Raw genomic sequence first — 24,466 nt, 5'->3', positions numbered from 1 at the left:
ATGGAGAGACGAGCCGCCCAGCAGGAGCCACAGGTGCGTAATGCTCCCTCAAGCATTAGTGATACACATTTGCAACATCTTAATGAAAGCAGATATACTATGGACTAAAATAGAAAATTTGCCTTACTGAGACAAGCCACAAACTTTAAAAACATTTTGCCGTTTCTGCTTCTTGCTCAGATCCCCAGGGTGACACGTATTCAGTCTGTTTGCAGCCACAGCTCCCGTCAGTGGAAACATTTGATCTATACAGACATAAACTAAGAGAATGCATCTTTTTCTCCTATTTTTTATCCCATTTTAGGCCTGTAATCCCAAATCTTCCATTTATGAGAAGACAGGAGCCATCTGCTCAGCTGAGAGCATTAATGACACCCTGACCCTGTACCGCTGGCTGGTCGGCGCAGCAGTAATGGGATCACCAGCCCAGAGCAGGAAGTAGACTTCAACACTTTCTTCACCGCCACAAAATCTATCACACTTGACCCCATCAGTTCCCAAGCCAGGTCAAGGGTACAGTGTGCAGCTCGAGCTGTCAGTGCCAGTGACGACGTGGGCCTTGAGCTTCTGAGTCCAATTGTCACTGTAAATAAAGAGGATGGTGTGTGGGGGTATCCTAAAAGGAAATCCCTTGGCACAAGGGCTCCACAATGCAAAGAGAAAATTATAACTGCTCGAAAACCATGGAAGTTGCTCCACGTAACATTCACTCTTCACCACTGAAATAACACGACTTTCCATTTATATAAAATATTTAAGAGCATATTAAACCAGATTTGGGAGTGGGGATTCTTTTACATACATTTTGCATTTTATTGTAATATTGTTAATAATTAATAATATTATTATTTTAAAAAGAGACAAATGGAAGATAGATTTTTTTTTTAACTTTCCAAGATGTTATAAGTTTTGTAAATTTGACGTCCAGTCCCTACATCCACATTAGCAGGACTGTATGATATTAAGTTCTCTCATTTATTTTGAATTGACCATTGGCCAGGAACTGTGTTAAGTGCTTTACACACATTTTTTCATTTAATTCTCACAACATTTCTATTTGGTCTTCAAGTGAAGGAACTATTTTACAGGTAATGAAACTGAGGTTCCGAGAGGTTAGACAATTTGTCCAAGGTCATTTTGAGAATCAAGATTGCAGCTCAGTCTGATTCTAAAGCTCAAGTTCATTCCAGTTCACTTGATGCCTCAATACTGTATCACGCAGGAATAAAAACCACGTGTAATGATGACCCCAAGTACTTTAAGATCAGTAAGTATCCCCTAGACAATAATTTGTAGTAATTGTCAATATTGCTCTTACAATGTAAGGATCAACATATTTCTAATGTCTATTTTAACAGATTGCATTATGTATATCGTATATATGAGGTATTGTTTTGAATTGTAAGGTATCTACAGTTGAATTGTTTAACTCAAATAGACACAATGCTACAACGAATATATTCGCTGAGGAAAAACCTTGAAATTCACATGTCTTTTACCCATTAAAGGGAATGTTAAATCAAAGGGATAGCCACTTCCAGGCCACAGAATGCGTGCCTAGGGGCAGTGTGTGAGGTGGACAGCAACTTTCTCTAAGATAAAAAACCTATTCATCAGATAGTATGTGTAAAGGGCCAGGTCAGGGCTGACTGGGCTGGGGCTCCCCTTGGAACTCATATCAATGCAAACCCCACGTAACAATTTTTAGCCCTAAAGTTTTCTCACGGGGTCCAGACCCCCTGCCCAGCTCTCCCCAGCTGGCTGGTCATCGTGGGCACTAAGCTTGGGCTTCCTCCTCTTTCTTTCTCAAGCCATTCTGAATAAGTACAGATCTGGCATGTGGGGGGGGTTTACATAATAATCAACAAACATGAAATAATTTCATTAAATATGTGTGTGCACATGTGCGTGTTTATGATTTTCTAGGTTGACAATTATGTCCTCCGCGGACTAGAAGAAACTCCAGTCACAGGGTCAGCTGAGCTGTCCGCTAAGGGAAGTGCCCCACGCGTTTGCATCTTGTTGAAGCAACAAGAAATCAGGCCTCTTTTGGACAAGAAATTTTTTGAGAGAAATGCATTATTAGATTATTGTTCTTAATCAATTTATTCCAAACCTTTTTCCCTTATAATATTGGGGTCAATAATTTACAAAGATATTTGTATCAAAGACTCAGTTTTCTCATCTGCAAAATGAGAATATCTCCTTTGTAGGATTGTGGGGAATAAATGTGATGATATATGTACATTGGTACTTATTAGGCATCAACAAACTGTAACTACTATTTTTTTATTTTCTTATTCTTATTAACCCTGGACTGGCCAGTCCCATACGTTTTCATTAGCATCTGTTTCCCCAAGTCTGTCAGCCTCTTTGCTTGGCACGGAACCTTTCCCAAGCAAGATTCAATATATGGGGCCTGATGACCCTGATTACCCCAATCTGATCAAAATAACTGATGATGCAGCACACAGATGGCAAGTGTTACGGTAAAACCAAAGGCACAATCGTGCAGTCGCTGGGAGGAGAAGGGAACCTCAGGGCCATGCCTCAGGCCACGGGAAGAGCTGAAGATACAGGTGGCACCGGGTGCCCCTGTCCCCAAGCTTTGCCCTATGCGGGCTGCCTCTCCGTGTTCCCGGAATGCGGACCGTCATCTCCACGCGGCTTCTGGCCAACTGCAAGCTCACTCCCAGCCCTGATGGCACCCGTGTGGGCAACCACAAGCGCTCCAATCTCCTGGACGACAGCGAGCTCTGCATCAAGCGTGGCTGCACCAGGGCCCACACCAGGTGCCCCGAAGTTCTCGGACAGAGCGCCCCCTGTCGGTACAGCGCCTCCCTGAGATCGGCCCGCACTCGCTGCTTTTACCAGAACCTCAACCTTCAGGTTGAGGTTCCTCTCTGGGAATTCAGCGGTTCCTATGACACGTCGGAACTGCTGACTGAGTGTGGTGGCTGCGTAGGCACTGATGGCCAGGTCGCTTCTGAGAAGAGACCGTTGGGAAGGGACAGGGGGAAGGTTTGGAGCGGAGAGGCAATCTGGATTCTGTAACTGAAGACAGAACAATCCATGAAAGTTTTGGAGCAACCCTAAGTGTGAGTGATCTCTGGCTAAACTGGTTCATTGGAGAGGCCACTCCAGAACCATAATTCCAAATGGAACTTTAGACACCATCATCATCACTGTCACCAGTTACCTTATTTGAAGTTTACAAAATGCTTTCTTGTCATTTTCTCATTTAATCCTCCTTAGTCTCATGTGAAGACCCCCATAATAAAAATAAAAACACCCCTGAGTCACTCAGATAATAGGGGCAGAATGAAGACTTGAACCCACATCATCTGATTGCCAATTCTACACTTCTTCCACATTGCGCCATAAAAAGCAGAGCATGCATCGAAGTGCTTGTGATTTGTGGATGAGCATATACACGTAGCTGGTAGGTAGGGAGTTATACAAAAAAACATGGAAGCGGAGAAAACTGAGGCTCTGGTTGATTTAGCTGAAATATACAGGCAAAAATGCTTTAAAATGGTGAGTTCATATTCAATTTAAGCAAATTATTTTCCCCAGCATCACATTGGCTGCAATAGAGCTGAGACTAGGACTCTGTTCTCCGGGCTGCTAGTCCAGGGCTCACTGCTTCTGACGAAGAGTGATTTGAAAGATTATTCTTAAGCCTTTTTAGACTTCTTATCTTCTTTTAGAGTTAAAGCAAAGTCTCAGACTTAGGTAGCTTCTTCAAAACGACTTAATGTTGGAAGTGCAGTGTTCTGCTGGGCTCAAGTGTAAAAGTCCAACAGGAAGCCTCACCTGATCCAGAATTTCCACTGCTGAGATGCACCTGCATGCATGACCATGAGCCCAGAGCTTCTCTACAGCCTCCTTTGGGGCAAATGAGAAGCAGGTCAGACAACTGCAGGAGAGACATAGAGTTAGACATGAAAAACTTGAAAACTTCCCTTCTACAACTTATTTATAATGTAACCAAGAATCAAAATTCTTAACACCTTTCTTTGTTGGTTGCCTGGCCTCTAAAATGGCAAGAAGATACCTTCTGTTCCTAGAGGTATGTCTCTTAGGAAAGTATCCACGACTGAGGTCTGCAACAAGTCAGAAACCAAGCAGAGTCAACCACCCAAGAGAAATATGTGCTTGCACATGCTGTCAGTGGGTGCCAACCTCAACCCATGATGGGAAACTTAAGCAATGGAAAAAGAAAAAGTTAAAAAGAAAAAAGCATGGGCCAGCCCAGTGGCATAGTGGTTAAGTTTGCACTTCGCTTCGGCGACCCTAGGTTCCTAGGTTCAGATCCCGGGAGCGGACTGACACACCGCTTGTCAAGCCATGCTGTAGCGGCGTCCCATAGAAAGTAGAAGAAGATGGGCATGGATGTTAGCCCAGGGCCAATCTTCCTCAGCAAAAAGAGGAGGATTGGCAACAGATGTTATCTCAGGGCTAATCTTCCTCAAAAAAAAGAAAAAAGCCTTGGGGAGCCTTGGGGAGCCCTCAGTGACCTGCAATTTCACTCTAACTGCTAAAACTATTCCCTCTCTTACCAAGCACCAGGTCCCAGTACTATCCAGGCACAATGGGGATGCAAATGTTAATTTTTTAACAGGTTCATTCCTGCTATGGAGAAACTACACTCAGGTACTCTTGAAGGCACTCCCTCTAACTTGTCTTATGACTATTAAGGGTGAGAAGCAGTGCTGTGGTGTCTGCAACACTTAGAGATTGGCAGGAGTATCCTGCAGGACATGTGCCATTCATTTCTCAAACTGGGTCCCCAGGAAAGAGAGGGACAAGAAATAGGGAAAAAACAGAAAACAGTACCCAGAGAAAAAAGCTTTTTACAATTTGAAATCATATTAAGAAAGCAAACATATTCATGGTCTAGGATTAAAGGGAATCTGAAATGAAAAAAAAACAGTGCAGTTACTCTTTGCAAAGCTAGATGACCGTATGGCCTCTAGCCACCTCTTAGAGAAACGTCAGGAAGTCAGCTAACTGCCTACCTGTTCATGAAGGAGAGCCAGGAGGAACTCTGCCTCTTCATAGTAAACCTGTATCACCTATATTCTTCTTTTTCCCTCTGGTCAGGCTCCCTATCCCCAACCAGCATGCACAGCAACGAGGAAGGCAGGTTGGTGGTAAGTCGGAGGTTTGCTTCCAAGGGCCGCTGGTAAGGTCTCACCCAGGTAAGCTTCTAAGCAACAGCCCCGCCTCATCCAAAGAAGTCACCAATCTGCATGAGATCACAGAAGCTTTGACAAAAATTCAAACATTGGCTGCAGAGACACACCAGTGGTCTGTAGAAGCGGTGCTTGTTCCTTGCTGGATTTCTCTAGGCTTTTTGAAACAAGAGAGTGTCTGATGAGTAACGCTGCTGTTCACTGTGACTGAGCTCTGGAAAGACACTGCTGGTGTCTATGATCCGTCCTTTTCCCAACCACCCAGGTACCTCTCTGTCCTCTTGGGTGATGTCTGCAGACCATCCTGATGCTACCTTCACACTGAGCCTCTTGAGGAGTGAACCCACCTTCCACCGGCCAGCACAGCACTCGAGTTTCATCTCAGATTTCGCAGTGAGTTTTCAGGACAGGATTTAGTTTGGGATGAAAAAGAAGTTCCTATAGTTATCCAGTATGGCATTCACATCCTGGATTTTCCGGTGATGGAGGGAAAGTGATAAAGAAAATCTTGTGAATAGTCACGTGGATTAGACAAATTGGGAATTCACAACAGTTGAAGGCAAAGAAATAAGGTCTACTTGCTCTGAATGCTCAGAAACAGTGCTCTGCCTACCAAGAAACCATCCCACTACCTTATTTTCCTATTTAGAATCACATCATTTCAGTCTTTTTTTCTCACTTCAATATTGGTTCTCATATCATAGTCTCTTCTGATAATCAGTCAAGTTAACGCTGCAAAACCTGTTTAATTATTTTAATAAAAACTTTAGCAGATCTGAGACCATTCTGGGATGTACACAGTGAAGTTAATTCCATGTATCACTGCTCCACACCTAGAATACACTTTACCCATTATCTGTCACTTGAAGGATCTCATCACCTTTGACCTTGACGTCAGGTTCCAATAGGTAAGGATATTTTCTAGTAACAGCTGTGTATTTCAAGGTTTCTCCTCAGTTAATCCATGCCTTCTAGGATTCCCTTAGTTTGGATTTATCAGTTCGTATTGAGTTATCAATTCACTTTACTTGTTTAAATCTCCCCCCTTTAATCCCTATATTTTTACGAGTGTCTAGCCACACACATGTTCTACCCCAAAACAATTGGTTTGAAATATAACACATCATCTCAAAGGATTTTTTTAGGCTAAAAAGGGATAAGAAAAGAAATTGTTTCTTTTTTTCATTCAGAGTTTTTCTGGAAAGCCAGAGTGGTATTTTATAATGCTTTTAAAAGTTGAGATTTAGAAATGTACCTAAGCCAAAGATAGCTTGTATAATTAAATGCAGATCAGTTCAAATGATCGGCCTATTTTAAATTAATATTCAAAGTACTCTATGACTAGGAGCTGCTTCTCTCAACATTATGAATGACTTAGAGATATAGTGTTGCTTTTTGGTGTGTTTTGGTTACTTTTAAAAGTATATAATCCAGGACACATTCAGTTTGAGTATGTCAAATGGTTTCCAAAATATTATTTTATAGTTTATAATAGCTGCCAGCACTTTATTTTGTCAGATGTACAATTAAGCAACAGAAAAGGCATACTTAATTAGTATTTTAATATTTAAGGCTTTACGGTAATCTTAGTAATTTGAGAATGTGTGAATAATGATATATGGTTTTGAGAAAAATAGAAATAATAATTTATAGCTAGTTTTCTCTACTTATTTTGGGATAATTTAATTTTGAAGACTATCTAAAAAAATATTTGGTTTGAGCAACCACAGATATCACTCTTTTACTCAAAATTCTTCAATCATTTTTCATATCACTCAGAATAAAAACACAAACTCCCACCATGGCCTACAAGACCCTACACCACTGGCCCCTGTCTCTTTGCAGCCTCAGCTCACTCTACCCCTGTCTCATTCCTTTTTAGCCAGCAAGGTCTAGCTTGCTGTTTCTGGATAATTCTGTCTTCCTCTGACCTCACAGTCTTTGCACTTGCTGTTTTCTTTACCTGAAAATTTTACCCAGTTATTTGCACAAAGCTCACTCCCTCATTTCATGTCTCTGCCTAAATGGACCCTCTCAGAAAACATCCTGTCTAGGATAGCCCTTGTCTATTCCTCATTGTTCTCTAGTCCTTTAACAATTTTTTTTTGTTTATTTATTTTTTCCCCCAAAGCCCCAGTAGATAGTTGTATGTCATAGTTGCACATCCTTCTAGTTGCTGTATGTGGGACGAGGCCTCAGCATGACCAGAGAAGCAGTGCGTCTGTGCGCGCCCGGGATCCGAACCCGGGCCGCCAGCAGCAGAGCACACTCCCTTAACCGTCTCTAGTCCTTTAAACCCTGCTTTGTTTTTCTTCATAGCGTGTATCACTTCATGAAAGTGTGATATACCCGTGGTTCTCAGTCAGGGATGATTTTACCCCCAGGAGACCTTTGGCAATGTCTGGAGACATTTTTGGTTGTCACAATAGGAGGAGTATTGCTGGCATCTAGTGGGTAGAGGCCAGAGATGCTGCTAAACATCCTACAGAGCACAGGACAGGTCCTCACAATAAATAATTACCTCCATGGTCCAAAATGTCAATAGAACTCAGGTTGAGAGACTCTTATATATTAATCATTTGTCTCCCCAAGATTAATATAAACTCCATGAGGGAGGGAACTGTGTATGTCTTGCTCACCTATTCTCAAAGCTTAGTTTTTTATACATATATATTAAAAAGAGTTTAGATCCACACTGCTTTCCAAAATGCGATACCAAACATTTGTATAGTCGTCCTTACTGTTGTCTCAATGACTAGAAAAGTACCTTTGACTTTATTAGATACTCAGCAAATCCTGGATCACTGTGGGAATACTGGCACTCACTCTTCGGGGAAGGTCATTTCTTCAAGAAGTTATAGTCTCAAATATATATTTATTAAAATATAATATAGGGGCCAGCCCCATGGCCTAGTAGTTAAGTTCAGCATGCTCTGCCTATGTTCGGCGCACTCCACTTCGGCAGCCCGGGTTCAGTTCCCAGGCACTGACCTACACCACTTGTCGGCAGCCGTGCTGTGGTGGCGACCCACACACAAAATAGAGGAAGATTGGCACAGATGTTAGCTCGGGGCGAATCTCCCTCAGCAAAGAAAAAACAATATATATATATATATAATATATATTTATCCTTTATAACTTGTACTAGGAATTCTCAGAATATTTAACATGGTGATATTAATCATGTCTTTAAACCACAGTATCATTGGATCACTTTCATAGTGTTGCTTGGCACCTTGGATCGTATAACTTTATGTATGAGAGTAAAATATCTATATCGCTTACTAACTCATTTTAGATTTATAAATCATAAATCTATTTTGAATACTCTGGTTTTGCTTACATATCTGTCTCTTTTCCTCCTGCCTATTAGGTCAGTGACCCAGTTGCAGCTGAATTCAGTCTCAATACGCAGATGTTTCTCTTCTCCAAAAAGGAGCTCTGGATATCTGATGGGTCTGTGGGCTTTGAAGAAGGAACTGATATGATCTTATCTGAGGTTAAAGGCCCTTCTACATTTAAAGAACTAGAGTTATGTTCATAGCTCATATACGTTTCAGTCCAAAATGTCTAGCCCAGGGCTGGCAAATAAATGGCCTATGTAACAATGTGACATCATTCTCTCTTTCCAAACTTAAGACAAACATGTTAATCATGTTCCCCGGTTCTGCTGAACCCCCGAAATCTCCAAGTCTTCCAAGTGGCTACTACTAATCCTCAGAGTTGTCATGAGAAATGAAACTCAATACTATTTCTGATTTAAAATACCGTAGAAGCAGCATCCATAAGTGTGCCTCCATTGGTCATGTGACCTTCTGGATTTTATCATTTCTTGGTAAAAGAAAACCTAAGTCAGTATGAACTTATACACAAGAATAATAAGACTTGGGTAATAAGACTTTGAAAGTCTTTCATTTTTTCAGGATAAGTAACCTATTTATTAACAAAATAAAACCTTGAGAAAGCGATGTCATCATCTATCTCAATAACTCATACAGTCATGCACCACCTAACGACATTTCAGTCTATGATGGACCACATTTACAACAGTGGTCCCATAAGACTAGTACCATATAGCCTCGGTGTGTAATAGGCTATATTATCTAGGTTTGTGAAGTACATTCTATGATGTTTGCACAATGATGAAAGGGCCTAATGATGCATTTCTCAGAACGTATCCCTGTCATTGAGTGATGCATGACCATACAGTATTTCACAATTAGGAAACTCTAGGAAAACTCCATATTCAGCATCGGATGTATTGGCTGCTTTTGACAAAATCTGGAAAATATCTCCTTTAGGTCTCCATGATTTTTTCATTCTTCAGAAACACTTTCAATCACCAGATTTGCATTAAAAAAAGAAAACAGACGCCAAACTCATGAACACACTTTAGCACATGACTCTCATCTGATCTGACTTCCCCTATGGTCAACATGACATCAGACTTACATATTTTCTTTCAGGTTCAATGATCTATGGTCATATAATAGTAGACCCAGTTCAAAATGCAGGTGACTCTTTCACTTGCAACATGGCGAAGGTGTTCCCACGCACAGGAGCAGACGGATATGTTCCCAAATATAATCCAGGACGTAAGGGATATGGCTGCTTGGCTGATGCACCCTCCCTACTCTACAGGTTCAAAATCCTGGGATGTGATTTTTGATCTTATGTTAACCATCTGCTCTATGGTCAATAGCATACTACCTTAAGGAGAAAGAAAATGACAAACAGGGAATATTATTGCTACCAGTGGACAGTGTGGCTGGTCAATGAGATATGTTGAGGCCAGTTTCATAAATTTATTTAATGGTAATTCTTGAAATCAAAAGTTTATGCTTCAGTCAGGGAGAAAGTGGTGGACCATTCACTTTTTAATACTAGAGTTTAAAAGGTAATACCAAATATTTCATGTCATCTTCTAGGATAGAGCTCAGCCAGAGATTCAAGTTAGAAAACTTGGCAATGTGGATTTTGATACTCAGCCACAAACGACAAGAAAGCACTTCCTCTAGTGAGACAGCCAGGATCTGATGGTATCAGCCTGTCCTCTGCTGCCCTCTTTCAGGTGTGTGTCCTACAACTCACACTTTAATAATGGCCTCCAACTTCCCTGCCCCGTATCACTTCTCATACTTTGTCAACTTCCTCAAAGCAAATTGGTCTTTTTTTTTCAAAGGTGGCAACGAGAAGAGAGTGGTATATCCATACAATTTATACTGTCCAATCAGGGGAGAATGCAGGGCATTTGGAAAGAGGAGACTGGAATATTATCAGTCTGCACTCTCCTTTGCTGGGGACAAAACCTTGAAATACAGAAGAGCCAATCCTGAGTTACTCACTCTATCTCAAGATATAGACGCTGATAAAAACAGGGGCACTAATATTCAACATTACTGCCCTGAACCATTCCAGAAAAGCTGTCCTCACTCCAGACTTGTTCCCAGGTGGCAAGGCTCATGAGCAAATGGGACTAGAAATTGTAGGTATAGATCCTCAAAGCAGCACCATGTCCATTTTGGGGGGTGCATTTGGTCTCTTATTCCTGAGCTGCATCAAATTACTGACTTCACTTCTACTCAGACATAAGGTTTGTGCTCAGATGAGAAAAATGACCCATTGGTTAAGCAACTGTAACAGCAACCAGACAGTCACTCCACTCTACAGTTATGGTGACTCCTCAGAAGCCTAAACTATCTGCTGAAGTTTGAAGCACCTTCTCTGACAGCTTAAGCTTAACCATACCTAGAAGCAGATATTGTCATCTGTGCATCAACATGGAAACATAAGTTTCTGACTTCAAACCAAATCAATCACGTCTTAAAACAGAGGGCCAGCCCCGTGGCTTAGCTGTTAAGTGCGCGCGCTCCGCTGCTGGCGGCCCGGGTTCGGATCCTGGGCGCGCACCGACGCACCGCTTCTCTGGCCATGCTGAGGCCGCGTCCCACATACAGCAACTAGAAGGATGTGTAACTATGACATACAACTATCTACTGGGGCTTTGGGGGAAAAAAAAAACAGAATATACAGCAAGATAAATGTGCCAAGAATTACTTTTAGCTGTTTTGATGTTGTCCTTCCTATGAAGGGGATGACACAATCACCCCAAAATCATTCTCTATCAGCAAGTCTAGTTCTTTAACCACCACTTGTACATCAGACCAACAAGGAGAGGGGGCTTATAGCTTCACCAATGCCTTGCAGTCACTGTAAAAATATGAGGTTGCTCAGGTGTCATTTAATTACCCATGTGTTTAGCATTCTTCCTGTTATAGTCTCATAATTAGATTTATAAACTTGAGAGTAGAAGCAAGCAAGCCATCATCAAAAGTTCTGTAACATTTATTCCGTTTAAAGGAAAGGGAAACCATAATCAACAAGTATATTGAGATGTACTAACACAGTGCATCTCAAATCTCAGTATATGTGAAGATTTACCTGGAGAGCTTACATTTCAGGGCCACACCCACAGATTCAGATTCAGCATATTGCAGTGTGATGGGAGAATTTGTATTTTTAACAAGAACCAGGTGTGGTAACTGCTGCTGGTCCTCGGATCACATACTGGAGTAACACTGCTCTAACATAATTGGGATGTAGTGACTTAAAAATACTAGTATATTAAAATGCGCCAGAAAAATCCTCGGTAAAACTATCTGCATATCCAAAATTCAAGATAAAAACATTTTCTCTGAAATACTATTGAATGATCTTCCTCAGCTTAACTAAAAGAAAAAATTCATGTTACCCTGTTGAAGTCATGTTAATCTGAATATATCTGTTAAATAGCTATTAAGGGTTCTTTTTATTTTGCTTAGGCAAAATGTGTTTCAAAAACAGTGCCTTTCAGGGTCGGCTCCGTGGCTTAGCAGTTAAGTGCGCGCGCTCTGATGCTGGCGGCCCGGGTTCGGATCCCGGGCACGCCCCAAGGCACCACTTCTCCGTCCAACCCGAGTCCGAGTCCCACGTACAGCAACTAGAAGGATGTGAACCTATGACATACAACTATCTACTGGGGCTTTGGGGGGAAAAAAATGAATAAATAAAATCTTAAAAAAAAAAAACAGTGCTTTTCAAATTTTTCTGTGCATATGAATCACTTTTGAGGATCTTATTAAAATACAGATTCTAATTCAGTAGGCCTGGCATGAGGCCTCAGATTCTGCATTTCTAACGAGCTCCCAGGAGCAGGTCTTAGAACATATCGCTGAAGGCCCAGAGAGGATTACCGTGATCTCAATTTTCAAAATACATCAGACTCAGGGTGACAGTTTTTTCAAGTGAAACTCGCAGTGCTGAGTGCTGCCTGAGACATAAGCAGAAGAGAAAATGGTTTCAGGAAAGAGGAAGAGGTGTAAATGGTGAGGACATTAGAACGCCACCCTGCTTCTGCTGCCATGTGTCAGCAGTGACGAGTGACCGCCGACCTTAAGCAGTGATTCTAAACCTCGGCTGCACAAATCTGAGTGCAGAGCCTATGCACCAGTGTTTTGGATCCAGATAAACTGAAACAGGTTACACCATTATTATTCTTACCAAGAGCTGCTCCTTCCTTTAAAATGGTCATAGAAATCAGGACAACTGTGTTCTCTCCTGAAGTGCAATATTTTGCACTTGATTCAACTTCATACTTTTTCAACTTGAGACTGTCCACTGAATTAATTCTCCCACAGAAAAACTGAACAGAAAATGGTGTCCCGTGTTAAGGGCTGGAGGCTTCTCAGAAATGGGATTTATAAATGTTCCTTAAAATGTTACTACACCTGAACCCAACTACCACTTTATTATGGACATGCAGATCTTTAAAAAAAAAAAAAATTAACATATAAGTTATTTTTAAAATACTCCATGAACACAGAATTAAATATTATAAAGTATAATTCTGAGAAAAATAGTTTTTTGAAATCTATCGACAAATTGGTAGGTTAATTGGTAAAAGTGTTAAATACTAATATATTGACCAGTTTATTACTTTTTGCTATCATGTATCTACCACACAAAACAAGGCACTCTGAGTATACTATAAGGAAGACTAATATTTAGAGGTCCTTATAAATGCAACTATCCTAAATTAGGGCAGTTTAGTTCAGATTTCCTAATTAATAAAACTTCAACATATTATAATAAGTATTATGTAAGCACTGCTATAAAATTGAGCACACTTTGGTGCCGGCACAGCAGCGTAGTGGTTAAGTACGCATGCTCTGCTTTGGCGGCCCCGGGGTTTGTAGGTTTGGATCCCAGGCGTGGACCTGCCTGCACACTGCTCATCAAGCCATGCTGTGGAGGCATCCCACATACAAAATAGAGGAAGACTGGCATAGATGTTAGCTCAGGAACAATCTTCCTCAAGCAAAAAACAGGAAGATTGGCAACAGATGTTAGCTCACAACCAATCTTCCTCACTAAACAAGAAAAAAAAAATTGAGTATGTGAATGTGAAATACGCTGAATTTTAAAAAAATGTTTGCTACTGGAAAAATTTCCATTATCTTTTTTCCTCCAAGGTTTTAGCATTAAAATTTTAAATATTTTAGTTGAAAGTAATGATTACATTTTATTAGTTTTACCTGGATATCTTCCCAACAGAATATAATCTTCCTAACAAAAATAATATACAGAGCCTTACTCAATTATTAAATGAAATATTCTCAGTAACAGATCACTGTAACCCCAGTCACCTATGTAAATACCCAGCCTCCTCTAGGCTGGCTTTAGACACCATTCTAAACTAAATTCTAGTAAAGGTTTCCTCTTCCTCAACTGGAAATTGAGGAAATCAATTGGAAATTGAGTTCCAATGTTGAGTCTATCTTCTCCACCATCAATTCCTCTTTAAAACGGTTGATAATTTTTCTCTCCTTTAATTAAGAAGATAAGTAAAAACTTGGCTTTATTCTAGATAAACATGCTGTAGTGATAGCCTAATTGACCTGTGCAATAGAAATATCTCATACGTTGGCTAGATTGCAAAGCTCAATCTGGATATTGTTTCTTTCATCTGTTTTTCAAGTGTTTTCCTTTACGTTTCTTTTATATTTGAGTCCCCAAGCTCTCAAGGACTGGCACTACACGCGATTCATTTTGCATTTCCACATTCTACCTCCTCCCACTCCCCACCCCCAGCCAGTATTAGGCTTTCTCTTCTTCTTGAAAACATCACTTCTTTTGTGACCTCTGTCAAGTTTTCTTCAGCCTTATATTTTTCCAATTATTTCTTCCAAGATGCAGTCACCACTCTTAAGAATGATAGCTCCTTTCATGAAAAAGGTAACCATTCCTCAAACTTTGCATATATTAGACCCATAACTGTTATTTTAAGAATCCAAGGTTATATAGAGGTCAATTTAGGGAAGCACAAAATACATTCAAATTACTCTACAACTTGCCAGAAGCACTGTGTTTTGCTTGACATTGACAGCAGCAATCCTACATTTTGGAAAAGTAAGCAGTATTAGTATGACAACGGAAATCAGCATTATAAATAAAAATCTCAATTATTTGTGGGCAGATGAAAATGACAACTGACAGATATTTTAGAGGAAGAAATCTAATTAAGAGAAAAAGATAATGTCCTAAGGAAAAAAGTGAATAAAAATCATATAAGAAAATTACAGAAATGGAAAGAAAAGACCACTTAAGGATTATAAAAGTTATATTTATTCACGATGCTACATTTATTGCATTCCCTTAGAAAAATGGAGAACTGTTTATGTACCCAATTTGCACATATAAAACTTTATACAAATTATGTGTAGCACATAAAGGCCTCTGGTACAGCTAAAATCCTGACACTACAATTTGGGTAATCCTGCTTCAGGGTCTCCAGTTTATCAAATCTGTCCATAGAAAATAAAACTGGAATTATAGTCAGTCTTGCTACTCACATTTAGAAATTATTTTAAAATATAATAAAATAAAATTTTCAATTACTCTAAAACTCAAAAAAGGTAAACTGGAAGGGGATACACTTTGTTACCAATTTCAATTTAACAGTATGACAAATGCACACCTTATTTTGGCTGGGTCATTTAAAAAAAAAAAAATCACCTTAGTTTTGACATTATCTTTCTAAGTTGTGGCTGCTTCAAAAGGTAATTTGTCAAAATATTTACCAAATGATTAAAAATAATAATAATAATATTCCTTTTACAAAATGGTACAACACCGTAAGGAACCAAAAAATACTAAATGTCTTTGGCTATACAACTAAAAGGCCATTCTTCTGCCAACAGAATGGGGCATATTCACCTCAGAACCAACTACAGAAATAGCAAGCATGAAAGAAATATGCATAGAATTTAATGACTTTGTCTTGCCTTTTTTTCCCATCCTACTCACATAATAAGCAAGGAGAATGCAATTTACATAATCTTCCCAGATGAGACTCAATAGCACTACAAAGATACCCAAATTTCTGCAAAGGCAAAGTGAATTAAAACAATTACACAAGTAAGTGAAAAGTGATGGGACAAACGTTATTTGCAATTTTCTTTTTTTTAACTTGGTTGGTTGTTTTTAAGCCTTACGAGTGTAGAAATTATAGCTGATAAACAAAAAGTCACAATCTTCACAAATGGAACTATAATAGAAAAATAAATCAAATGAAACATTTATTAATAAATGAAGCCTATTTTATTATTCAAGTGTTAATGATAAAAAAAATTTCAGCACAGCTGTTGCATTTAAAAAAGTGAAACTACATACTATGTTTCTAGCTCGGTAAACAGATGAACCTGATGTCTTTGAATGACATAACAATTGAGCATTGTACAGTACATCTTATGAAGACCCGTAAATTAAAGAACTACTGGTTTAAAGTTAGTGATTATGAAACAAATATGTATTCATAGTTTCAGCTTCTTTTTTCTTCCTCGACCATCAGGTGCTCCGTCCATTTTACGTTTCTGTGTCTACAAACAAACAGAAGGATTACTTTCCATCACAAGAATATTAACGTGAAATAATTGGTAGACACACGTAGCACTTTAGTAATAACTGCTATACAGTAACAAGTAGTAGATCTTCTTACCCAGAATAATCTTAATTCTCCAAATAATCTCATCTACTTATTTTACTAACAATAAAAAATTTCAATGCTACTAATGAAATAAATGAATCATTCACAATTAGCAGTAGTAAATCAATAAACCAAATAAATGTATAACATGCCCTCTTCCCAAAACAAAACAGTAATAAGAAGTATTTCGTGAAGTTACATAAATAACTAGATATTATCCAGAGACACTCATTTATTCATGCTTTTATAAAGTAACTATTATTTAATAACAAAATGGCTTTCTTCTCTTAAAATTTTTGCTGTCACATTACTAGGATATCCCTAGGACAATAAATCAAAGCTAGAAGTCAATAGCAAAGGTTGTAAAAGCCGTTGTTTTCCTAATATTTCTTTAAATATTCTAAAATTATAACTTGTATTCCCAACGTCAAGTATAGGCCCTTGTCATTCACAAGACATACCTTCCCATATTTTCACGAATCCCCGTACTATGGACTACCATCATAATGTGATTTTCCCCACACAATGCAATCAAGTTTAATCTATACTTTAAGCTACCCAAGGCTATACCATTTACAAAAAAACAAAAAAGAGACTAACATATCAATGATAGCCAAGTAATGTTCAAATTCTTAAAAAGAAAAAAATTAAGTCCTCCAAGAAAATATTTACATATTCATGAATACTTACTGAAGGCTTTGGTCCTCTTTTCTTTTTCTCTGCCTTCTCTTTTTCTTCTAGTTCCATGTTTTCTCTTTCAATCAAGGTAATTAAGGTGTTACACCTCCTCTGGAGCTCCTGAGTTGTAAATATAAATTTACATGGTAACCTTGTATTTTCCCTCTACAAGTGTTCATGATTACAACTTTAAAACAAAGGTATGGTTTAATAGGGTAATATAAAATCACTTACACACTCCCAAGAGATAAAATTTTACAAAGCAAAAAGGAACTGATTTCCATACACAATCCATGCTACGAGGATAAAAAATATATATGTTTTTACTTCTTTATTTAAAGCCATACTGCTGTGTATTCTTCATAAATCCTTCCTTCACTTAAGAATTAAAACAGTGAAAAGGAACATTTCATAATATATCCAACACTGCTACTTAGTGGCTATGCCTGAGAACTATCATTTACATCCAAACTTAAAAAAATTAATAGTGCGTATATTTGAGGGTCAAAATCCACTAGAACTAATTTTAATAAAGGTGTACATAATCGTTGTCTTAAAAGCATTATCAGTAGAATTATGGTAGTCAAGATATCACATGCCACCTTTCCCAATTTTGGAAAAATAGCCGTGGAAGTCTGTGATGAGTTCTACCTTCTCTCTCTCCAGCAATCTATGCAGCCTCCAGAAAAAAATTTAAAGTACAGTGTAGAAGTAGTAGATAACCCTGAAGAAAAAAGAAGTCCATCTGAATCACTGCTGGCTAGCAGCTCCCTTCCTTACTGAGCAAAATTGTTTTTTATTTTTCTTGTACTAAGTGATACTAATACTACACAATCATGACAAAATCATTTAAATTCTATTTTATAGAATACACCAAACAAGGTCTAGAAAATTTGTGATAGCATATAGAGACAGAAGGCAGTACACGACCTCAAAGTTCTGTCTTTCCCTTAACAGGTGTACTGAGGCATACATGCCAGAACGTGTTACAGATGTGCTAAGCTATGAACCCTCTTGGCTCTCAGGCAAGAATTATGCCTCAATGTTTATCACAGGGGGCCATACATATATTAACATTTTTTATACGTGCCTTAACATGAAACACGTTAGGAAGTAACGCTCAGTTTTAGACCACGGTATTGTACTAGTAAATCAATGGGACACTGCATCTTGCTTCCCTCACTACAAAATCATTCTTCCTTACTACTTAAAAAGACATAAGGTAGAGTTCACAGCAACTGAATCTGTCTTTCCTCGAAGTACACATTTACAGTGCATTTGCAGGGCAACATTTCCCAAACCAGGGTTTCAGAGAACACTAGCGCCCCCCCCTCCCCCCTGATGTTTCCTGAAAAAAACAAAAACAAAAACAAAAATCCTTCAGTGGTCAAACACGACAAGACTGCACACTATCCCGCATCCTCCAGAGTGACGATATACTTCAAACACAGATGAAAATCTTATAAATATAAAATGTTTAAACTTTAGATCCCAAACTTAAAAGACTACAGAACTTTTTTGGCATTATCACCATCCTGCAGAACTCAAGACAAAGTGAAAAGTTCAAAGGTGATAAAATACATAAGAAAAAGCAATTCATCAAAGCTCAACTTTTCTGGATTCTAATTCTAGGCCATTAGAAACAGAACTTCCTCATCAGAAATAGCCAGATATTGGGAATTAAAACAAAACCCAGCATTAAATCAGTACAAAGAGAGTTTTACTACATTAAGCTATTTTACAATAGCCCAGACTCAGCATTCTTATGGGCAGATGCCTGAGTGCAGTAAGTCCTCTCTTTATCAAAACCTGTTCATTTACAAAACCAAAACTCTGAACTGTGCAAATTTTACATTCTAATCATCCCATTCAGAAGTTGAAACTGATGGTGACATTTCCTCCTACTTAGAACCTGATTAAATTTAATATCAAAAACTAGCCCTATCATATATAGTGATGTTAAAAGACATGTGATGTGTGTGGTGATGGATTGTAACTAGTCATTGGGTGGTGAACATGATGTAATCTATGCAGAAATAGAAGTATAATGATGTACACCTGAAATTTACATAATGTTATAAACCAGCGCTACCGCAATAAAAGAAATAAAATGTTAATAAATAAATAAATAAAAACCTGCTTAAGTTCTCTAAAAAAAAAAAAGACGTGATATTAAAGGATGGGACCAATAACCTTTTTCAGTTGCCTATGATATTAGATCTTTAACTGTGGACATGAACTGTTTTCTAAGGAATTGATTTAACCTATGATACTACCAATACTGTAACAAAAATTAACTTCAAAGAGAATGGGGGGCCAGCCCAGTGTCGTAGTGGTTAAGTTTGTGTGCTCCTCTTCTGCGGCCCGGGGTTCACAGGTTCGGATCCTGGGCACAGACCAACGCACTGCTTATCAAGCCATGCTGTGGCAGCATCCCATATAAAGTAGAGGAAGATGGGCATGGATGTTAGCCCAGGGCCAATCTTCCTTAGTAAAAAGAGGAGGATTGGCGACAGATGTTAGCTTAGGGCTAATCTTCCTAACACACACACACACAAAAAGATAGAATGGAACCACAATCTTCTCTTAATAAAATTTAAAAAGTTACCTTAAGAAACTAAAAAATACACTTACTCTGTAACCATTTGCTACATTACACAAAAAGGCCACAAAGCACTCACCATTGCAGTTCTAGATTTAAGAAACCAGTCAAATCTGAACTGAGGAGAGTTTCGAATACACTGTCGCAATTCATCATAAACATTTTCTTTGTCGAATCCCAGCTTGTGAAGCATACAGATCAGAAAACGATCCTCTTCTTCAGTATAGTTTTTTCCTTTGTTAGTACCATATGATATTCTCAGCTGATGAAAAGGTGCTTTGTACCGTCCAATCTATCAAAGTCAGATTTTATATTATATAAAATATAAATCCTACATAATTTATACTTCAAATTCAGCTTTAGTAAAATTAGCTAAAACTGCTGTATTTCTAGTCAGAATTTTGTACCAAAAGCACCTCAATTATATTATATAATCGCTATCCTGAAACAACTTCATAGTCCTTATTATTCTAAAGAGAAATATATACTCAGACTTTCTGACACTACATAGGAAAGAGCTAATCCTAGTGCCTCTGACCCAGATATATCAACTGAAATACTGAGGTAAATTCTGTTGAGAATACCTATAACTTTTGAATGTTTTTCTTGGAAGAAAACTTTAATTCTAAACCATCATTCTTTTCCTTTATAAAGTTACTTTAACACTCATATTCACAGGTAGGAGTTATTTTATTAACTACCATATTTATTAATACACAAAGTACCTTCGTGTCAAGTGCTTTTTTGATACTAATTCTTCTCTGAATTCTTGCCTCTCCCCTTTCAATCTGAGCCATTATCTTCTCTATGTCCTGGAGCTCATTGCATCTTTCCCAGAACACAGCTGTAAAAGAGTAAAAGTAAGACAGACAGGATGAGTGGAGCAAAGGGGAGAAATATAACTTATCGTAAATGCTCTTATTCTACTTGCTAATTAAGAAATGTTTCCATTTCTTTCACATCTACTACTACAAAGTAAGTCATTTAAAATTTCCCAGTTTCCTTAACTATAAAAAAATGAGATGAACTAGATGATTTAAGTATCTCTCAACTCTTAAATTTCTGCTATTTTGAAATTCTAAGCAGGTTCATCACAGCACAACTACACATATACACCTGACAATCCAACTGACTTCAGGAAATAGGCACGTAATTCTTGAGAAGTTAGGGAGAGAAATGAAATAAAAATGAAAGCACCATTATTCAGTGACCTATAGTTAGTTACCTAGGGTAAAAAAACTTAAAAACTACGCCGTTTTTAAGAAGGGGACATTTTCTAACTCAATGTTTTAAAAACACAGAAAAAAATAAGGCACTACGTTGTGGCAAAATTTAGCTTATCAAAACATAATTCAGAGCAAGAAAATATTTCCAACAGCTCTCCAAAAGCCTGAGAATATTCTTAGACCTGTTACAATAATAAAAGAATTACCTGAGTATTCAATGACTTCTTCCGGAGTTTTTCCTTCTACTTCTCTTGCTATATTTTCAATATCATCACGACCCCACTTCTCATTAGCTTTGATAAATTGGTTAAAATCTCTCTTATTCCAATTGGTAAATCCCTTCAAAGCAATAGAAACAATATTTAATCACAGCACACTGAACTTGGACAAGACACTATCATACTTTACCAATGCTTCTAAGTATTACAGAAAATAATTTTCAGTCACTCCTGGTTTATCTTGTTTTAATTAAGTTCTTTTAAAGTGGTAACTTTTCATGTACATAGATATGCACTTTTAGCATTACATCACTTAGATACCCAAGCAATTAAATCTGAGTGGAAGAGAGTAAGGAATGCTGCCTGAAAAGGTGACATTTTTGCTGAGCTTTGAAGGATTAGTAGGAGTTTGCCAGGAAGAATGAACAGAGGCTAAAGAGTAGAGATAGAAGAAAGTGGGAAAATGGCAGGAAAATGAAGCTTATTTAAAGGTAGGTTACGGTCAGATTCTGAAAGGCCTTTTTTGAACCCTAAAGGATGTTAAACAAAAAAGTACCAAGCAAAGATATGTAACTGAGAATTGTAACTCAGTAGCAATGTGAAAGATTCACAGGAAAAGAAAGATGAAAACAGAATGGTGATCAAAAGGATACCCACTCTGTCAACGCCAGTGCAAATCTATAATCTTTCTTAACTACCTTAGCAGCTACTGACAATCAAAATGTAGCATTTACCCATATGCCCATGCTTTATCGTCTCCAATTATTCCATTTTTGAAAGCAAGAACTTGTTACTTCTTTGTATACCCCAACACAACCTAACACAGTACCTTACAAAATATCGGTTACTCAATTTTGCGTTGATTGAAGGCTATACCTGTGTTAGAAGCTTCTCTTTTTCCTCTAACTCTTCATCATTAAGAGGTTCAGCTTCATCAATTTTGAGCTGTTCTTCTTTTTGTGCCTGTGCTGCATTTGGTAGGTCAGGATTTCGAGGTACCTAAAAAAAATATTTTTTATGTCCTCAATCAGTAAATTTTAGAAAGTATGTGACAGACTAAATTCCTAACCAATTAAATGACATTTCATAAATTTTAATCCAACCATAAAAGAAAACATACCAATATCCTGTATTTGTCTTAAGTTAAACACAAACCAGATTAATTATGAACAAAGTATTATTTCTATTACCTTGTATCCAATAGTTTTTCTGTAATATAGAATTTCTTTTTCCAATAATTCAAATAAACGTGGAGGAAAGAATTGGAAATCCTGAACATTGGGTTGTTTGGGAGGTCGAGGAGCCTAAAGAAAAATAAAAGTAGTACTGTCCATAAAGAAGAAACTATTTTGCTTTAAATTTACCCCTAATCTTCTTTATTCCATAAACCATAGCAACTAATTCTCTAAGCAACTGAATGTATCTTTTAATAAAACTGAACATTAATCAAATTTTAAATGCATAGATTCAAAACTAATTTTTAGAAAACTTTTAACAACTACAATCTCAAGGAGGTACACTATTAGAAATCAGATAAAATGTCATTCTCAATCTGTTTTTATTGCAAGAATATAAGAAGAAAAATAATTTACATTTCTAATATTTTTAGAAACTTTTGTGCTCCGTCAACTCACCTTGGGTGCTTTAGGTTCACTGACACGAAGCGCTTCCCTGAAATAGGCATCAACAGCATAGTTGGCTTTTCTTTCTCGTTTAGGTGGTTCAATCCACTCTGTGAATGCAATCTAGCAAATGGGAAACAAATCAAATCAGCAACTTTTATTATATACAGTCACAAATCTTACCTGAATACAACACACACTACGCACATCATTACAACTGTTTGTAAATGGAAAGATATTCATAAAATCCTGGACTAATAAGCTCTACGAGGGTAGGGACTGCAATACTTTCCTCAACACTGTAACACATAAGACGGTGTCTAGTGAATAGCACAGGCATTCAATAAGTATTTTTTGACCAAATTAATAATTCTGTTGGGTGAAAAAAAAAATGCTACAGAATGTATGCTACAACACAAATTAGGAGAAAAACGCAGATGTATATATTTAGCCTAGAAAAAATTTGGACGATATACATGTCTAAATGTTAACAAGAAAAACACTAGAATTATTTTTTCTTCTACCCTGTAGAAATTTTCTAATTTCTCTATAATTCCAAGTATTACTTACGAAATTAGGGAATTTCTTCCTTTAATTATTACCAGTCATTTCTCTGCTGTTAAAAAAAATCTAGGGGCTGGCCCCGTGGCTTAGCGGTTGAGTGCGCACGCTCCGCTACTGGTGGCCCGGGTTCGGATCCCGGGCGCGCACCGACACACCGCTTCTCCGGCCATGCTGAGGCTGCGTCCCACATAGAGCAACTAGAAGGATGTGCAACTATGACATACAACTATCTACCGGGGCTTTGGGGGAAAAAAAGGAGGAGGACTGACAATAGATGTTAGCTCAGAGCCCGTCTTCCTCAGCAAAAAGAGGGGGATTAGCACGGATGTTAGCTCAGGGCTGATCTTCCCCACAAAAAAAAAAAAAAAAAATCTAATAATGTGACAATTTTCTTGTCAATAATTTTAATTTTCAACTATCTCAAATTACTGTATTCACCCCACACAATATATTTCAGTATATTTCACAATATACTGAATGGTGTACAGTAAGCTTCATTACATAAACTTCTAAAACATTTCAGAGCTTACCAACTGAAAATTTTAGCATTAAATTTAACATAAAAATGAAAATAATTTAGATGTGAATAAATAGAAATGACTGCTGTTTGAGACAAACTTACAAAGCATTATACCTAACACTTAAAAATTCCAAGTTTCAAGTAAAATAAAGCCTTCAAGTAACCAAAAACTCTTTCTAAATTACCTTTTGTTTTTCTCTATAATCTTCCCCTTCAAAGTTATAAACACTTGACTCTGTATCCATGGTAAAGTTTCTAAGTGAGCTTTCACCCATCTTGGAGAGCTTTTCATTCATCTCTGCAGTCTAGGGAACAAAAGGAACACCTTATTAGACTGAGAAGACAAAAAAGCACAAGAACAGTCGTCAAAATGAATTAGGCTTTACAGTGCACAGAAGCTTCTTTTTATAATCCACGTAACAAATATTTCCTCAGTTTTGGTTTAAAGTATTTTATATATTAAAAACATCATCATTTAATCTACATCTCACCTTCTTTGCACCTCTTTCCAAAATACCATCAATATCCTCATCAGTAATCTCACTTTCCTTTGAAGCAAATACATGTGTTGCCCCATGTCTAATCATTTGAAGCATTTCATCTTTCCCAATTTTGTTCAGATTCTGATCCACAAGTCTTCCTGAAAAAAGATTATGTTGTATACTGTTAAACTTTATTTTACTGGAAACTTGGAATTTTAAATGTTAGATGTAATAACTGTGTCATTTTGCCTCAAACATAAATCACTTCTCTTTATTCACATCTGCTAACTTTCATTTTTACATAAAATTTAATGCCAAATTTTCTGTTGGAGG

The 24,466-nt window shown here is 37.8% G+C and overlaps 2 protein-coding genes across 2 annotated transcripts in view; one reads left to right on the top strand and one right to left on the bottom strand.

Moving 5' to 3' along the window:
- LOC131411179 (FRAS1-related extracellular matrix protein 2-like) lies at window positions 1-3,086 on the top strand. Its single transcript, XM_058549815.1, has 4 exons — window positions 1-33; window positions 305-409; window positions 2,326-2,473; window positions 2,636-3,086. Exons 1-4 carry the CDS (start codon window positions 1-3, stop codon window positions 3,052-3,054), a joined length of 705 nt encoding a protein of 234 aa, XP_058405798.1. The 3' UTR covers window positions 3,055-3,086.
- Window positions 3,087-15,789: 12,703 nt separating this feature from the next.
- The window catches only part of SMARCA5 (SWI/SNF related, matrix associated, actin dependent regulator of chromatin, subfamily a, member 5), a 45,781-nt gene continuing 37,104 nt past the window's right edge, over window positions 15,790-24,466 (bottom strand). The window contains exons 15-24 of the mRNA XM_058550126.1: window positions 24,143-24,291; window positions 23,837-23,956; window positions 22,580-22,690; window positions 22,136-22,249; window positions 21,822-21,944; window positions 20,934-21,066; window positions 20,227-20,345; window positions 19,581-19,793; window positions 16,912-17,019; window positions 15,790-16,114 (exon numbers count right to left, since the gene is read on the bottom strand). Coding sequence (XP_058406109.1) covers window positions 16,049-16,114; window positions 16,912-17,019; window positions 19,581-19,793; window positions 20,227-20,345; window positions 20,934-21,066; window positions 21,822-21,944; window positions 22,136-22,249; window positions 22,580-22,690; window positions 23,837-23,956; window positions 24,143-24,291 — 1,256 coding nt within the window. The 3' untranslated portion in view covers window positions 15,790-16,048. The remainder of the gene's footprint in view (window positions 16,115-16,911; window positions 17,020-19,580; window positions 19,794-20,226; window positions 20,346-20,933; window positions 21,067-21,821; window positions 21,945-22,135; window positions 22,250-22,579; window positions 22,691-23,836; window positions 23,957-24,142; window positions 24,292-24,466) is intronic.

Source organism: Diceros bicornis, chromosome 11 (assembly GCF_020826845.1).
Source record: "Diceros bicornis minor isolate mBicDic1 chromosome 11, mDicBic1.mat.cur, whole genome shotgun sequence".
Classification (NCBI taxonomy): domain Eukaryota; kingdom Metazoa; phylum Chordata; class Mammalia; order Perissodactyla; family Rhinocerotidae; genus Diceros; species Diceros bicornis.
This window is presented reverse-complemented; position numbering and strand designations above follow the sequence as displayed.

Coding starts and splice junctions, on each gene's coding strand:
- LOC131411179 (XM_058549815.1), top strand. CDS start 1: ATGGAGAGACGAGCCGCCCAGCAGGAGCCACAG. Junction 34..304: donor CCGCCCAGCAGGAGCCACAG/GTGCGTAATGCT, acceptor ATCCCATTTTAG/GCCTGTAATCCCAAATCTTC. Junction 2,474..2,635: donor AACTGATGATGCAGCACACA/GATGGCAAGTGT, acceptor TGCCTCTCCGTG/TTCCCGGAATGCGGACCGTC.